A 19,265-nucleotide genomic window follows, 5' to 3' on the forward strand; every position below is an offset into this window, starting at 1 on the left:
CTGTGATTGGACGGCTGAGTAAAAACTGACAGTGATGAGCGCTGCGTTTTATCCAAAGTTGAACATTTTTCAGCTCTCGGCGACCAGTAAAAAACGCCGGGCGCTCATGGCGTTTAAAAAACACGGCGCTCCCATTGAAAACAATTGAAAACATACGCCAGGCGCGTGGAAAAACGCTTCGGTGGACACACAGCCTTACAGCAATATGGTTCAAATGTTTGGGGTTCTGTTGAAAAATCAAGTAAAAACACACACACACACACGCAGTATGTGGCCTCCTAGGGCAGCGAAGCAAGTGAATTCTGGGAGTTGTTGTCTTTCATCCAGATGAGCCAAAAATACATTTTGTGGCTCTTCTCAGTCTAGAAAGCTCCAAATTCAAAAATAATTTCACTTTACTTCTACATACATGACCGATTTTACATACACATTCATCTTTCCAGAGGTGAAGTATCCCTTTTACTGATAAAATAAAATAAAATAAAAAACATAACAATATCCTGTTTAGATAAAAGCTTTATTTATCCCCAAGGTGCATGGACAAGATAGTAAAAAATAACTAAAATACATTTGGAATAGAATTAAACCAGTACAATAATGGTACACACTAAAAACCATCATAAACACTAACATGCAAAAAAACATTATTGCAACACTGCATTCTGATGATAATTATGCAGGGAGACCAAAAACCCAATAACAGATACATCATTAATTACGAGAGGAAAGAAGATTAACAAATAAATAAATACCATTCTATAAAACAGGTCCTAAAGGAGTGTCAAACCCCAGCCTCAGTACTAAGATATGCTGATATTCGATGTGCTGTTGGAAGAAAGGATCTCGGGTAGCTGGGGGTGCAACAGTCTTATGACCCAAGGTCCCAACGGTCTCATAGAGTTGGTTCCTGATGTCGACTGTATTGTCTCAAAAGAGCCATAGAGATGCTCCAAATCACCAACTGTATGACATTTTCAGAGTTGGATGCATTATTTTTGGGGTTTTTCATTAAACTGGTCGGCCCGTAGTCTCTGGGTACACAGAAACAGAGGTGGTGTCGGGGGGGGTCTAATACTCCTAGCAACAATGAAAGGAGAAAGCTACAGCGTCTGGAGTGAGTCAACACCCACCCGGAGAGACGGACGGGGTATTTGTTGAGAGGTGACAGTGGGCAGCAGGAAAAAGGGCAGTTTCAGTGAAATAGCAGCTTCTCTTTTTGTTAAAGAATAACCCGTTACATTTAGCAAGGGCTCAAGAGTGAGAAAAAACAACTGGAGTAAGTCCCTCAGGCTGATTCTTAATACAAGTCACAGCAGAACACACACAGCCTCGACACACTGGGATACAGAGCAAGAACATCGAGTCCGACAAACTCGGTCTGCCTGTCCTCTAAACATGGTGTTGACTTAACACCAGTCACCAGCCTGGACTTTTTGCGCAGTGTCAGGTAGTTTTGCTTCATCACGAACCCCCGACCATCAGAGGAATATAATAGGAAAATCTAGTTTTCATGCATCACGCCACTCACTTCAGGTATAGAGATGTGTGAGGGTGGCGTTCACCAAAAACACGTTTTTGTGTCCATCTGAGGCATTTCTTAAGTGCTGATCTGTGTGATCTTGCGTTAGATGGATGTCTTTTGCTGCTACGGCCCGACTCACACCATGATCGACACGTTTATAATATGGCGTGTGTTGAGTTATAAATAGTTCAGCTTTTGACATGCAGGGCAGCATATCAATGTCAGATGTAAAACAGACCAATCAGCTAAATCTGTGGCACGATACACACATTACATATGCACAAGAAAGATGTCATCAAAACGGAAAGAAAAGACATTCATTTTTATGTGTGATTCCTTGTTTGCCTTGACGCTAATCAAAGTGGAGCAAAAAGGGCAGTGTAAATTTTAATCTATCTATCTATCTATCTATCTATCTATCTATCTATCTATCTATCTATCTATCTATCTATCTATCTATCTATCTATCTATCTATCTATCTATCTATCTATCTATCTATCTATCTATCTATCTATCTATCTATCTATCTATCTATCCGTCTTGTATCTGTTTGTCTATCTATCTACACACACACACACACACACACACACATATATATATATATATATATATATATATATATATATAAATACATATAATTTACATACAATATAATATAACAACTAAAATTCAGGGTGACCAGCCAGATTTTTATTTTCCAATATACTATTAAAATGTGGCAGGTCAAATGGCTGGAAGGCAAAACATATTTAACATCATCCAAATCATTAAAAAATATAAGTTGTAGAATTTAAACACTTATAAGCAACCTTCAGCATGAGCAACTTATGGCGAGTTCATACAAACAGACATGGAAACTATTCTCCCAGTTAAATTGTCCAAATGAGAGGTTTAGAGGGTGGTCTAGGGCCCTGCCGGCTCCTTCCTGAACTGCTTCCACCAAACGGCGTCCATAAACCACACGAATGACACGCCAGACCTCAAACATCCCACTCGAAGCTTTTCAGAGGTCCCTACAGCAGATACGCAGATACCTACTACAACCATCAGGCTAATGAGCTCAAGTCACCCCTGTGACCCTGGCGTTTCCTCCCTTTCACGTTTGTTCCTCTGGCCGTACGCCACTTGCTGAGGTGGACCGTATGTATATAAGCTTTCAGGACAGCTAATCATAGCAGGGGAGATGCTCATGTGTGCGGTTTGGTGGCACCACAGGAGGAAACCGAGACTCAGCACATTGCACTGAGGCCTACGAGACACTAATGGAAGGCGGAAATGGGTTTTGCATTGGCTGATGCTGATATGGGAAATAAAATGCTGGCATTTACAGCAGAACAATTTAATTATCATTAATTATTTAATCGCTTAATTAAGGCCTATTCACACAGCACAGACAAACGCCAACAAACACCTTTGTTGTGTTGTGTCATAAGTGTGTGACCCCTGTCGGCATTGGTCGGAGTTTGTTTTCACACGGCTGAACATGTCCAATATGCGTTTGTTGGTGTCTGTTGGGGCAGTGTGAACATGCCAGTTATTTTTTTTGCCAACAGAGTTATAATATTTCAAAATATTAATGTATTTGTATACATGTATATATCAAATAGATGCAGCCTTGGTGAACATAAGAGATTTCTTTCAAAAAACATTAAAAAAAATTCTTAACGGCCCCAGACTTTTAAGCGGTGGTGTACATTGAATCATTTGACTCAGTCGATTGAAATAAGATGGAATATACAACAAGATGTCTTCGCTGTCTTAGAAATCCAATACTTTGTTGATCTGCAATGAAAAGTCTTGTGTTAATTAGCATTAATGCAGTACTGTGAGAGACGGAGAGATACTCACTGTTCGGTGGTAATATATGTTCAGCTACAGGATGGTGAAAGTTGAGACCCATGCGACCTACAAAGAGATGAGAAGAACACAAACCATGAGAGTTAAGACACCATTGAGACACCAAACATACTACAAACAAACCAGTTTTAAACACGATATTGTGAGATATTCCATCTAAAAGGTGAAGCATCAATGAATTTCAGCATATAAATCTTTAAAGCAACAAAACCTAACTAGTGTGATCATCTAGAATGCAAGGCGTAACAAAACACTGCATTTGCATTTTCAGAATAAAAACATCTATTTATGAATCATATTAAACGAGGACATCCCCACATGTCACCAAAGGAATCTTGTAACATTAGCGAACATCTAGGGACAAATGCATCACCCAAGTATAGCAAAGCAAACTCACACGTGGACTCTCTTGTAACTACATCAAGTGTTCATTTGCACGGCTGTAAAACAGCTGTTGATTTATTTTCAGTATCAGAGCCCTAATGTGCCAGCATTAGCAGTTTTGGTTACAAACGACAGCAAAGCTCCTGTGGGATTCCCAGGGAACACTGCGGGCAAGCCTAGACGGGCTCTTATACGCAAATTCTGAACCGTCACAAGCCACATTTGCAAACTTCTTCCCTTCAGCAGACAGAGAATGTGGTTCAACCAACGCCAAATAATGGCGAGCGATGAGAAATGTGCGATGTGGTGCGGTTTCAACAGATATTTGGCCCGGTGAGATTGTAAAACGAACAGGGCAAATGTTTCCCAACTTGCAAGTGTTGTTCGGGCTAGTGTGCTGTGCTATATATAGGGTCTCTGGTGAGAACCCACAGCTGTGCTGAGCGCACATCTTTCACATGTGGACTATTTTCTCAATAATTCAAAACAAAGCAGCTCAACCATCTGGACATGCGGCATGATACTAATAAAAAGGTGTAAAGTTGATTTTGAAATAAACGCGCACACCATGATTACATTATAAAGCATCAACACCTTTGAACAGACACAACCCAGATAGCAAACTGACATTGAATCAACGTGGAAATATGACATCGAAACAACGTTGATCTGACATTGTTTTGCTCATCGAATTAACGTTGAACCAACGTCAGACGCGTCATTCTTTCAAAACTAACGGAAAATCAACGTTATGAAAGCAAACCAATTTTCGATTTTCATTTAGCTTTGAAGAATGCCGCGTCTGACGTTGGTTCAACGTTAATTCGATGAGCAAAATCAACGTTGTTTCAATGTCATGAGAGACGTCGTTTCCACGTTGATTCAATGTCAGTTTGCTATCTGGGAAGATACATTTAATCAACAGGGCACTTCAAATAAAGCCTACGCATAAAACACATAGTCGTCTGAATTAAATGTCACTGCTGAGTCATTTTGAACAAACAATACTCGCATATAATAAACAAACAACTGTTATTAGTCAGTGACTTTTGGTAGATGCTTTTTCCCAGAGTGATTTAAGCGGTCACATTAGCAAAATAGGTTTGTCTTTTGTCAATGGTTTAACAATCTTTGGAGAACAGATACACAGATGTCACTTTCAAACCAAGGAGCTTTCTGTTGATCAACGTGATGGATTCGCATGACCAACTTAAACCAGCTGGGAAATGTACATGGTGAAATTAAGTGGAATTCATAAACACAATGACTGGATTTTGCCAGTTAAAATTCACAGAGAAGTGGTAAACAGTATTTGACAGCACTTTTACAATATATTTTGTATGTTTTTTATGTATTGCTTGCTACAAGAAGTTGAATTTATCTGGAAAACAAAAAATGGATGTCAAGATTATATACATAGAAACCATCTTGAATTTAATTACATGTTTTTTTTTTCATCCATTTAGGCATAAAACTCACTAAATGTAATCTTGTATCTAATGCTATTTTGTTTTTTACTGGCAACTGTGTGTAGTTTGAGATATTTTGATAGCTTTACTGAAACAAAAGACATGGTATACTAAAGGAAATGGACAATTACTTCCTTTACATCATACATTTGGTTTAAACATTGGAGACACTGGAAGAATTTGCATGAACAAATTTGAGGTCAGGCAGATAATGGGACACACACCGTGTCTACACCGGACGTGACCGTTGTTCTGTTGTGTTGTGATGCGACACAACAGCTTGAGGCTCTTCATTGCAAGCATTGCAAATCCATTTGTTCTTCATGTCAGAAGTAGCACAAGCAATTCAAGTACATCAAAAATCAGTTTAGTGTCGGGAATATAAGGTGAAGCTGCATCCGGTGTAGATTATAATGGGATCTATGTGCTTTTGACGCGTCACGCCACTCGTGTTCGGTGTAAAAAGTAAAAAGTAAGGTTTTAATCAAAGTACTCACTGTTTCTAAACTTGCATAGTAAAATAATTTTGCACTTTCTGAGGAATATTACCGCAATGCATGTAAATATTTCAGAGTGGTTGTAATTCTGTGGCTGGTTTCACTTGTTTCAGACAGCTGGAAAAGAGAGTCAGTAGAGAATAAATCTTTAATGACTGCAGCTGTAGGCCAAGTTCTGACCCAACGGTGACATATGGACAGACTGACTCTGAGTATCTCAGCTGGTTTGAACATTACCCTTCTGTAAAATCTGACTAAAACCAGCTAAAGATGGTAGCTAACATGGTCCAAGCTGGTTTATGGGGTTGACCAGATGGACTACCAGCTAGAAGGGAAACTGGAAACTGGAAAACTAGGTCACACAAACTTAAAGTGGTCAAGCTGGTTTAAGAACATTGTAGATGTTTACTGCAGGCTCAGGATGAGCTAAAATTCCAGTCAGGTAATGCGGGTCCAGCTAGTCAACCACCTAAAAGTGTTTAAACCAGCTAATGACCAGACTATTGAAGCCAGCGAACATGATAAAACTGGTTTTAGCTGAATATTTTAGTATTGCTATTCACATTCCCATCTGTTAATGGAAACCTCAAGCTCACATGTAAGATTAATATCAGTATTATTTACTGATGAGTGAAGAGACACCTCAGAAATAGAGCCAAACACATTCCCCTGACATTTCCTCACAGGGGTCTATGGTTATGCAAATCATGCATTTCCCTTTCCTCTCCTGCTGTTTGATCAGGCCTGAACTCTGGAAGCAAATGTCAGCGTCTTTCCTTCTGCATGAAACAGGGCAACTTTCAAGTCTTGTTATGACAGATACACATAAGCCAACTTTTCCCCTGACACATCAGCTTAAAATAAAGGTCATAATACGACATCTGAGGACCTTCAACAACAGGCACAGTGTCACAAAGCCTGTGGAATTCATGTTAAAAGCACCCATTACCCACCACACAACTTTATACGAAATTTTTTTGAGCTGACAATGATTTTACAACTCTTGGCTAAACGATGCAGGGCATCATTAAATTGGAAATTTGGGCAATCTGGTTTCATAACTTTTTTTTCGAGAATTGCATTTTCAATTATGAACAATAATGGACAATATTATATTAATACCCGGCAATTTCTCAGTTAAATGGTCTTGGTATGATAGCGTGCAGATATTATAATTGATTTAGCATTTGGTTTACCAACAGAACTGGCGTAGGCCTTATAATATGACCCTAAAGAGCTCAGTGTTTATCCAACATGCCTTTAGAAGCCATCAGTAAAAGCTTTTACTGTGGAAAAACAGACTGAGACTGTAATGTCCTTGAAATTGAGCAACTATCACATCAACATTCACACACCTTGAGCTTCACACGGACAGCCTAACAGGGCGGCTTTAAGGAAAGACAAACAATGTTAAACTATTAATAGAAAAGACCCTACAGTGAAATGCTGTGTGCTGAGAACTGACAAACTGCTGTGGGAACAATCTGAGAATAACATTTTAAGGGATAACTCACCCAAAATAAACATTCTGGCATAATTTAAAGAATGTGTCGGTGTTTTTGTTATCCATGTAATGAAAGTCAATGGGGCTTTGACATTTATTGTCTGGACAAAAAAAGAAATGGTTGAAACTTTACAATTTCAGAAGAAGAAAGAAAGTCATCCAGTTTTGGAATGACATGAGGGCAAACGATAATGAGAAAATGATGATTTTCATTTTAGGGTGGAGTACCTCTTTAAATCTAGGGCTGTCAAAGATTACATGTAATTAAATATGTTTAAGTCATTATTTATTTTTAAATGATTTTAAGCCATTTTAATCAATGTGACACTGCAAAAGTTAAATTTTAGTGTACATATATTACTTAGTTTTCTTTCCTAAAAAGGAACTGATTGTATTAATTGCATCAAATATTTAAAAAAAATCTTATCTTAATTGCAATTACATTTTAAAATCCTTTGACAAAACTTTTTAAAGTCATATTTATCCAAATTATACAGTTACATCACTAGAAAATACTAATAATTTGAGCAAACAGAAAAACTTTCAACATGAAGGTTGATCTTTCATTGCTCTTACACATGATCAGAAATAGGAATGGCAGATGTTTTGCCTTATGCTCTATATTAGAGTTGTGGGATATGAAAACAAAAAATACTATCACAATATATATATATATATATATATATATATTTTTTTTTTGCATACTTGTCTGTGTTTTATTTTATTCACATCACGATTTCATTATGAATTCGATTAATTGCACAGACAGCTCTACTCTTCGGACATTATTTTCATCCTAGGCCTTCAATACAGGACAAGTTGAACCGTGAACCATGAGACACTTTTATCAATGTGCAAAGTCACACCAGCCCAGGCTTGACAAACAACTTGCATCATGATCTTAGCTACTGTCTCAACTTTGGCTTACAAGGGTCAAAATGAGCTCTGACAACCCAGATTACAAATCACCCAGTCAAACCATTTCTACTTCTAACTGTAATGAGAGGAACCTGTTTGTGCATATGTGCAGAAAAGGTATCCTCGAATATATTCCTCTCATCAGCTGTTTCAGTTTGATCATTATGGCAGAGTTATTGAGCATAATGAAATCAGACTGCGGCTGCTGCCAAGCTGTGACTGTAACCAGTATCAGTCAAGCTTTGGAAGATTTCTCAAAACCTAGGACGTGCAGGAAAACAACCGATTTGGTTCAAACCTTTGCTCAGAGTTACACAAGACAGATCATGTGAGAAGTCCAAAAGAAATCTGTGCATGTGTGCTTGCACAAAGGCATCTTTGTGATTGTGTGTGTGTCAACGTTGGGACCTCAGAAAGAGAAAGAGGCTGTGGTTATGTGTGCTCAGATGAAGATTACTCTGTTCTGCATTTCAAAACACATTTTCTATGACTTGAATCGGATTAAACAGGCACAAAACTCCTCAGACCTAGCAAAACCAACAGAACCGTCCAATTCGGCTGCAGCCTAGATCGTGAGAGAATTTATGTTGATAATTATGGACATTTTCACTCGATATGGATGAATCTAACAGCAGAAATAAATGCAACACAGTTAATGTAGACAGTTAGACAGCTAGACACTTAATGTCGCTAATACGTGATTTCTGCTGGTCTCTGTGTATCAGATGAAAACGCGCCGTTCATTCACACAAACACACGTATGTGACGCTCACTGTGTTTTCAGCGTCTGCCGTCTCAATATTTGAAGAGTGAAGACACGAACACACAAATTTCATCAGTCACTTCACAAGCTTTTCACCATTTCATTTGAGAAAACTATCAAATAGTACACACCGAAAGATCTTCATGACAAACCGTCAAAATAAAGGTTCGGTTTAACTTAGATATATATCACTAAATGTAACGTTATAATATTATTATTATTTCTAAGGGATATCATCCAACTAACATTATTTTTTTATTTTTATTTATACAGTTCTGTTGTGCAACATCTAATTCAACAAAAATAAAAATGCAATCTTTTGGTGTAATTTCATTTGATTACATTTTAAAAGCTTGATTAAATTGTTAAAGTTTATATACATTTGTATTAAATCATAAAACACAGAATCCCAAAAACTAAAATAAAATGGAAAACACAGAAATTAGAAAAAAATAAAAATAGATTTCATGGGGCTCTAAATTGAACGGTAGCTACTCTGTGGTGTTTAATTGTGATGTTTACATTCATTCTCAAGGTCTAACAAATAAGTGGAAAGCATTTCCTTCCCCATTAATGATCAAATAATATTGTGTCGTGATAAATATCGATATCATATTTTTGGCCATATCACCAGCCCTATGTGAAACATTTTTTTTCATTCGAGAAGCTGTATCACTCAGATATGCATCACAATAGGTAAGAAAATACGATGGCAATTTATGTTTCTGGCCGACTTTAAGAAAACTAAATATTAGAGACAAACAACACACTGATTTGGAATGAGGAGCCTGTTTTACAGGACCATTTATCTGACATGACAAGAAGATGCCAAAACTGCAGTGACTCATCACCACATTTCCCAAACACACACATGAGGAGCTGTCACTACTCGCGCAGATGAAGGATGGGAAAAGGTTTCTTTCGAAATTTAAGATGAACTTTTGGAAGTTCCAAGAAAGTTGGGTGTGATACAAAACGATTCCCATCTCTCTTTCTGTATAAGCCTTCTTTGCTGACATCTGCTTGAGGTGAGCAGTTTGCCAGGGTGTCTGGTAGTCAGTCAGGATTTTCTGCTCTACCTTCGGCTCACCTCTAGGAGTGATCTCTCAAGAATCCAGATCCTACAATGGCCAGATCTAGAAAAACAGCTCCACACCTGAAACGGGCCTCAATGCTTCCAGCACATAAAAACAACTTCCCTCACCTCCTTTTTAACACAATCACATGCTTCCATTGTCTGCGAGAGGAAAGCCATCTCTCCTGATGTCCCCTCAGACTCTAGTGTGATCTTAAAACAACTTAGGAGAGAATTTCCCACAACAGATCAGAACAACTAAACTTTCCCTTCAGCAAATGGTCTATGCAGAATCAATAAAATGGTAATAGTTGTGAAAAACCTCAAATACAAATACATTAATGTGACAAACATTTGAACATCTGAATGCAAAGAGTATATATTTTTATTACTTACACCACTATTCAAAGGTTTGCCAATACAATGTTGCATTAGATCAAAAATACAGGAAAAACAGCAATATTGTGAAATATTTTAACAATTTAAAGTGACTGTTTTCTATTTTAATTAGGGCTGGGTAAAAATATCGATTCATCAATGCATTGCAATTTTTTGCTTCTCAATTCAATATCGATTCATCAAATCCTATTAATCGATTCAGCCATCCAGGCCAGTGGCGGCACTGTGGGCTACACTCTAGTGAGAGCGTTCAGTGTTGTAGAAGTCGCGCTTTAGCAAAACAGCGCGATGACGGACAGCAGCTGCCAGTGCACTCCGTTCAAGCCTGATTCAAGCCTGCACCAACATTGAAAGCCGACATTTGGGCTCATTTTGGATTCCACTGTAAGCCGGGAACTATGGAAGCTTGTTTCCGCCACAGAATGGAAAATAAAAAAGGTAATTGCGACTTTTTTCCTCACAATTGGGAGTTTACATCTCGCAATTCTGACTGTATCTCTCAGATTCGCGAGATACAAGTCAGAATTGCGAGATATAAAGTCAGATTTGCGTGATATAAAGTCACAATTGCAGGATATAAAGTAAGAATTGCGTGATATAAAGTCGTAATTTCGTGTTATAAAGTCAGAAATGCATGATAAAGTCATAATAGTGAGATAGAAATTATTCTGAGAGGGAAAAGGAAAGTCTTTCGCAATTGCTGTTAAGTGTGATCAGCTGTTAAGTGTTATTGTTTACAAAATTATAATATTAGACTTTTTTTGAGTATGCACATTTTGTGCTTCTGTTTACATTTCTTTTATAACTTGAATGTTTAGGAAGAAAGAAATATACTTTCTACTACTTAGTTACATGCACTTTAGAGGTGTTGTTAAAGCACTGTACAGTGCTTGTCACAGTTGTGTTTGTATTCAACACATACAATATTGTACAGTTTATTCTGCTGAATAAACCATGACAGGAAACAAACATGCTGGGGTAATACTGTGCACATTATTTGAAAATATACTCAGGCACTTAATTACTTGTGTATTTACTTATTATTGAATCGATATCGAAGCTAATAAATCAATATTGAATCGAAATCGAATCGAAGCCTCAAGAATTGAAATCGAATCGAATTGTGAAATACCTAACAATACCCAGCCCTAATTTTAATATGTAATTTATTCTTTTATGACAATCTGAATTTTCAGCAGCCAATTATGCCAGTCTTCAGTGTCACATGATCCTTCAGAAATCATTCTTATATGTGATTTGCTGCTCAAGAAACTTTGAACATTATCAATGTAGAAAACAGTTGTGCTGCTTAATATTTTAATGGAAACCATGATGCATTTTTTGATAAATAGACTATTTATTTGAAATGGCAATTATTGTAACTTACTTTAAATGTCACATCTGACCAATTTAAAATCTGAAAAAATTAAGTTATTCTAAAAAGACATTTACTGACCTCAAACTTTTGAATAGTAGTAAAATTGTTATTTATAATGTTTTTGACATATTTTACAGGTAAGACAGCAGTTATGAAAGCAATCGTCAACATAATAAAACCTTTCATCATATGCTATAGTGGCAGAAAAATGCACCAAAATAAACCAAACGCTTTTTATCATTAAATGCTAAAAGCATGAGCATGGATGTATAAATAGTCCTAACCTGCAAAATGATTCCTCCATAAAATATCAGCGATAGTCATTGGTGGGCCAGCGGCAGGGTGATGTTTACCTTTGTCATGGTCGGTCATAATCATGTCCATTAAGGAATTCTCCAAAGTTTGCAAGCTGAACGGGTCAAAGGGTCGATTCCGTTCCTGAAAGACAGAAGGAAGGGGTTAACGATGGCTTTAAGGTAAAGATGAGCCACAAAAGCGCCATTTCAAATTATTCCAGGGGTTAGCGCCCGTTTACACCTGGTATTAAGATGTGTTTTGATCGATCGGATCACAAGTAAATGAGGGAGACACATTCCCATTCACACCTGGTGTTTTAATCCCTCTCTTTTGTCCACTTTCAACAACTTCTGTCCTGATTTCTTCAAATGGAGGGTTGATGGGCGAGTAAATGTATGGGCTATTGACGAAATAAGCTCATGTTATTTACATGAACGCTCCCGTTGAGGATGGGAAAACATACGGAGAGCATCAGCTTTTGTTTCTGCTCCGTGATCCAAGAGCAAGTGTGTGTTTGAAATCAGGAATGGGGAGAGAACATTGTGCTTGGTACATTTTTCGTCTTCAAACCAAACTTGGGTCTCCAGCCTAAAAAAAAATGTAAAAACCATTTTGCTAGTGCGCTTCCCATGATTTTTACGCATTAAGTCAGTAGGCGGAGAGTAGGTGGTCTTTTGTGGTTGGTTAAACTCATTCGACCACATGAGCGTCTACACTGGAAAGCAATCTAGTTGAGTGCGTTTTGGAGTACCTCTGGAAGTGGTTGAAAGTGGACAAGCTTAAAACATTTTAGACAGTGATTACACCTGTATTTAGTGCAGTACACTTGTGATCCGATCGACAAAAATGCATCTTAATCCCAGCCGTAAACAGAGCATAAACTGGGTAAATCTGTAATCATCAAAATAAACTTGTGCTTCCAGTCCATGTAATATGTTGGACGTTGTATCTGGCAAATAAAACTAAAACTATTCAAAATTATTTTCAGCAATTGAAAAAGCTGAAAAAAAAAATTAGATGAAAAAATTTAACTTAATAAAGTAGAAAATTAGAAATTTTACCTTGGGAGGAAACTGAAATAAGTTGATGTACTAAAATCACTAATATAAAAATGAAAGAAAAAAAACTAATGTTTTGTAGTTTTAGTTTACTTTTTAAAAATATACAAATTAAGGATATTTTTAAATATTTTTAAATAATATAATAGTACATAAATAATACTAAAATAGCACAGGTTTATAAATTACATTAAATGAATACGAAATTAAGAAATTCAAGGAAATTGTGTGTAAACTTGTGACCAGAATTTCTTTCTCTCAAAATGTGGAAAAAAAAATATTTGACAGACAAATAGTGGAGTATTCATTGTATATTTTGCTTGAAAATGATCAAATCCAACAGAATTGAAGAGATTAATTCTTCCTCACAAGTGCTATACGTTATAAAAGCAACTTTTTTTCCAGAGAGACTTCATTCAGACTGTATAAAGCTAGCCAAACCGACCGAAAATGAGTTTAGACAGCAGTCAGTTTCATCAGACGGTCGGTGAACAGACTGGGCATCCTGTCAGTTTGTAGCAAGTGTTTAAATTCACAGTAGGCTATATGATAACACATTGGAAATAAATGACTCAGCATTACCTATTTTTTTTTTTTTATCAGAAGTGCTGTGAATTTCTAACTCCTAAAGAAGATGGTTAATCTGCATCATCATCTCTCTGCCTAAATGTTTCTCCTGCCCCCCTGCTAGTCAAACACAAATCAGATGAGATTGCCAGTCCACTGTGTATGCAATTAAACAAGTACAAGAGAATGAGCAAGAGAATAAAGGAAAAGTGAAAGAGAGAGTGAAAGTGTGCAGATAAATACGGCAGTGGGCAGAGGCCAACCGAGGGAAGCACATTGTTTGCACATCGAGCCTATTGTCACGCAACTGGCTGAGCATTCAAAAAGCGATATTTCCCCTCTCAGGTTCCAGATAAAAATCTGCCCACTTTGTGAAAAGCATGAGCAATCAAAACGCTGAGCTCCTCACTTCAGTCACTATCAGACACGAGCCACACATATTTCAGCATTAAACAACTACACACACACATGCCACATCTTGTTATTGTGGCAGCTTGCTTGCATACTGGATATACTGAACTAGAAACTACATTATGTTCCTTCCTAAACCTGTATTATTTGAATTATTTCTATTTTTTCTTTGTCTAAAACACTTTACATTGTAACTCAAACATCAAACTTCCTTGATTTGGTTTTAATGATGGTATTGTAAGCATTGAAGAAATTCATGCAGTGACAATGCAAATCAATAACACTGTTCGGCTAATAAGCATTTGCCCAATGTTGAGTGGATTGGATATATGTGTTCAAGGCTAATACAATGTGCACTCAACAAACACAACATTCACTAAAATATCTGAAATAAGAAATAATCCAAGATCACAGAAGATGACCCTCACATGCATAAAGAACAATAAAAAAATAAAAAAATAAATACAAATAAAATTGCTCCTTTAATTGCTTCTCATGCCCAGTATTTTTGTCACAAATTTCGAAGAGTTTAGCTAGTTTTTACTAAAGTTCATTAAGTGTCAGACGTTGTACATGACTAAAGAAAAACATTGTATTGAATAGAGCAGAAGCAGTTAACACTTCAAATCTAAATAATTAAGCTTTGTTCAAAAAATATATATCAATGCCCTCTATCTGAGAAAATGCTACAATGTTTCAGTTCATGACAGCGCAGGCCCCGCCCCCTCACTCAACAAGCACCAATCAGATTCGAGTGGTGTTTCCTTTAAACGCCCACAAACGAGCTGCAGGAGAGCCTCTGATGGGAATTTGAACCCTTCCACCTTACAATGACATTTATAGATACAGCTGGAAAATAATTCAAAACAACTCTTCCTTACAGTCAGAGAAATGTATTAGAGATCTCAGACTTGTTGGTATTTCTGTAAATTATAATTATAAAGAGTATAAAAAGAAGGCTATAAATTCGGGTCGCAGGGAATTTACTTTAGTCAAGTCCTTCAACACATAAATAAAAACAATTAAACGACATTCATTTAAATAAATAAAAACTTCGCAGTTTTGTATTATCTTTAAGTTGTTTTATGGTTAGGCCTATATAATGCAATTTTATAAAGGTCAATTAATTATGATAAACCCATGCCTATAAATTGTTTTATGGCCATTGATACATTATAGCCATAGGCAGTAGCCTATGACTACATATTTAATGTTATTAATATTTTGAGAAAATATGTCTTTAATTTATCATTTGCAACTATTAGGCTATAAATTATTATGTCTAAAAAAATTGTCAATAAAAATTCGTTTCGTTTCTATGATGATGCATTATCGAATAATCTCACCTGAAATGGCAGCATGTTGTTGCTGTTGTCGGTTCTAAAGGGTTCTGGAGGCTCTGAGATCATCCAGGGTTTCTGCATGGCCCCGGGTCTCTGGTATTTCGGAGGCGCGATGACATTGCTCGGGAAGGGCTTCTTCGTCGGGGAGATGGGGTTGAGCGGAGACGGGACGCCCAGCCCGAGCGCTCTCTGCCGCGGGTCTCTGCCGCTCCAGGGGTTCGCCGCGGAGCTCCACGCCGCGTTCTGGTGATTATTCCAGGCGGACGAAGAAGCGGACGACGCGGACACTTTATTGATGAGGGTCTGGTGGCTGTAGGGGTTCCTCTGGTTCAAACTCATCGGTGATCGTCTCATCTGCGGAGAAAAACTACCCCCGAACACCGGGTTGACGTGATGGGGAAAGTTCTGAAAAAGCATCGTGCCGTTTACCGACGGAATCCCTTGGAAATAGCCCTCGTCCACCGTGTTTGTGGACCAGGTGCTGCCGAACGACGGTGAGAGAGAGGATTCCTGAGGGAAACCCAGACCCGGTAATACCGGAGACTCCATGGCGACCCGCTCGGAGTGACCGACGTGGTTCTGCTCGTCCAGGATCGGAGGCTCGGAGGGGGTCGGGGTGGATGGAGGCTCTGTATTTGACGGGTCTTGGTGCTGGTAAGGCTGAGCTTTGCTTTTGTCCATCAGTAAATCATCCTGCATGTTTTGAGCTGAAACACAGATGATCAGTTATTATTGATCACACCGATCGGGCTGGGATTATTATTATTAATGAGCCCCTGATCAGCCATGTATCAGCAGCAGCAACCCGGGATCTGTCTGAACTCCTGGTTTAGCCTACTCATGTGTCCCGACACGACTAAAGGAGAAAAGCTCGGAGGTCACCGATATTCACCAATTTTCGCCACGTCTCGTTTTTCTCTCACCGGAACTCCAGACAGAAATGAGAAACCGATTCTTGTTCCTGTTTTTTTCTTTTCACAAGCCCCGCCCCTCAATTTGCATACGTCAATAAATACAGAAGCGTCCTTCAGCAAGGTTAACTGTTTTATTCACATAAATACACGAAGAAATTCGGTTGTCAGTTTAATTTTAAGAGTGTAGCTTGTGCCATAAGACTCCTCAATAGTTTCAACATTTGCAAAGACTTTAGCTACTAAAATACTAACGTGCAAGAGTTTTTGTGCTATTTTTAAAATTTAAAACATGACTGGTGGTTCAATGTATCACACAAGTGCTGATACTTGATGCGAATCCCTATGTGCTTTAGTAGTTTTTGTGCATATTGTGTCAGATAATACAATTTGTTGTTGTGTAGCCTACTTAAAGGGACAGTTCACCCAAAAATGAAAATTATGTCATCATTATACTCACCTTCAATTTGTTCCAAACCAATCCTGTATGATTGAACACAAAGTACAAAAGAAGATATTTTGAATAATATGCGTAACCAAACAATTGATGGGTACCATTGAGTTCCATAAGAAGTCAATGGGGACCAAAATGTTTACCGGCATTCTTCAAAATATCTTCTTTTGCGTTTAACACAAGAAAGATACTCACAGTTTGGAACAACTTAAGGGTGAGTTATGATAACAGAATTTAAATTTTTGGGTGAACTATCCATTTTAATGTCCATATGGTGTCTGAAATGCTATGCATATTTGTCTGTTGTAATGTATGCAGTGCAGATTGCTGTGTGTCTTGTTTGTAATGCAGACTAAGCTTGTTGTGTATTTATACAATCAATAAATAGGCTTGTTACATATAAACACAAAATGCAAAGGGAAAAACATGTAGCAAACAGTTTTGCAACATGTATGTTTCGACATTTTGCTTGGATGGTGAACAACCGTCCGTGGCACAGCTCAGCAACTAGGTTATATTTGCTGCAGGATCTTGGGTTACACCCATGCTGCACAAAACACACGCAACAGAAATCCCAATAACAGCTCTGGAAGTTTTCCCACTTCATCTGGCTGTATAACAAACATATCTGAGACATATCTCTATTTGGCACCCTTTACGTAAAATAGCTATTTCGTGAAGGGTTACCATTTCTGCAGCTATACGCTGATAAGCCAAACGGATCGAAAGAAAATAGATTTTATTCAACAGTATGAAAAAGTACATCAATTTCAACATACCTCTCGAGGGTTTCTACGATGCCAAATATATTCCCATGAAAATCGGGCCGAGAATGCGACAGATACAGCGAGCCTGATGGATTTATGAACTCAACCTTTGATCAAATTTTAATCAGAATAGACGATCGTAACAAGATGAAGAGCGTTTCTGCCAAATATTCCGTCCCTTAATCCTCGTTTCGCTGCATTAGAGCTGCATATTCAAGGTCAAAATAGAAACCATCACACCAGAGCACGCGCTGACCAGCTAAATGACAGTGAATTAGACCGTCACAGCACATGCATGTATATTATAATGCATTTCTAAAATGCACCGGGTTATTGGAAAGGGAAAGACATCAAATCCAACACTTTAATCCGCGCACACAACTCATATTAAACATATAACATGCATTTGACGGATTGATTTTTTTTTTTTCTTTTGCTTGCTTTTTTCTTGCCGTACACGAATCAGACTTTACCTTGTCGTTCACCTTTTGGGATTCTGTAAATAAGACTATTTCTGTTTGTCTCGCCTGGGTTTTGGTATGACAGATGAGCTGCCCTTCTGCAGTCGCCTCAACAGCTGATTGACTGCGGCGCATGGCTAATGCACTGCGGGATTATGGGAATTGTAGTTTTTTTTTGCTCACTACAGCCATCGAACTCATGACGTTGCAAAGCTTACACTAACATGCAAATAACAGCATTTATCAGCCAGCTTAATACATTATGGTCCATGGTGTTTGTCGTTTAAAATGGCTCCTATTTTATATTATTTATTTATTTTATGAAGTAAATTCATGAAGAATTAAACACCCTTATGCTTAGGAGATATACCTGATATAGAGTGTTGTTAAGCAACAAAAACAATCTGTTCTTGTTGCTTAAAAACAAAAACAACAAAAACGTTGTGTTTTGCCTCATAGCTGTTATTATATTGTGTCAGCATGGCTAGAATGCTGTATTGAACGAAAAGAAACCAGAGCCAGATCATTTTATAACCCAAGCCAGTTTTTGTGAGACTGACAGTGTTTGCATGTGTAACAAAACTAGATCAAAATGACCTTGAAGTGATGAAAGAACTACGTTTAAAGCATTCACATGGCCTTTCACGTTGTCAGGTTTTTAGGCATAATCTATGTATACAATATCAAGGTAATTTCAAAATAAACACAACAGAAGCTTGCAAATCTGCTATGTGGCTCCATATTCACCCCTGCCATAATATACATTTATTTATGAAATAGCCTTTATGAACTAAAATCAGCTTTATGCGAAAACATTATTTAATATGAAATACAGAAAATGCTTGTCTAATCAAGTCTCATTTGTAATAATGAACTCAATAAAAAGTAAGGATCAAAACACCCCAGCAGCCATACATTTTATAATTTCCTAACCAAATGCTATATGAAATGGGAAATGAATTAAGCTCTAACAAATAACATTATTAATTTTAGATGCTCTTTTTTTGCCATGTTAAATAAAATATGAAATCAAATAGCATAGGCTAATAATTGTAGCCTACTGAAATATGCTGACTCTTCTTACCACAGTACGAGGTATTCTGAAGCCAAATATGTATCTTCATGTTGCTCCAGCAGGCGTAGTCCCTCTTGCTCTGGGCTGCCTGCATCTGCGAGAACATAAATTTTTATATTTTTGGCTACACGTAAGGAAGACTACACGTCCCAGA

General features: G+C 37.6%; 1 protein-coding gene across 7 annotated transcripts in view; it reads right to left on the reverse strand.

Moving 5' to 3' along the window:
* The window catches only part of cpeb3 (cytoplasmic polyadenylation element binding protein 3), a 34,376-nt gene extending 15,144 nt beyond the window's left edge, over positions 1-19,232 (reverse strand). For 2 of the 7 annotated variants that reach the window (XM_039671713.2, XM_039671712.2), the window contains exons 1-4: positions 19,121-19,232; positions 15,447-16,150; positions 12,121-12,205; positions 3,372-3,428 (exon numbers count right to left, since the gene is read on the reverse strand). In XM_039671713.2, coding sequence (XP_039527647.2) covers positions 3,372-3,428; positions 12,121-12,205; positions 15,447-16,150; positions 19,121-19,217 — 943 coding nt within the window. In that variant the 5' untranslated portion in view covers positions 19,218-19,232. Of the gene's footprint in view, positions 1-3,371; positions 3,429-12,051; positions 12,206-15,446; positions 16,151-17,587; positions 17,992-18,048; positions 18,163-19,120 lie in introns of those variants that run through there. The other 5 variants (XM_039671708.2, XM_039671707.2, XM_039671714.2 and 2 more) reach the window with 4 other exon arrangements.
* Positions 19,233-19,265: the final 33 nt, after the last annotated feature.

Source organism: Pimephales promelas, chromosome 11, assembly GCF_988280905.1.
Source record: "Pimephales promelas chromosome 11, fPimPro1.hap1.1, whole genome shotgun sequence".
In the NCBI taxonomy this organism is placed as follows: domain Eukaryota; kingdom Metazoa; phylum Chordata; class Actinopteri; order Cypriniformes; family Leuciscidae; genus Pimephales; species Pimephales promelas.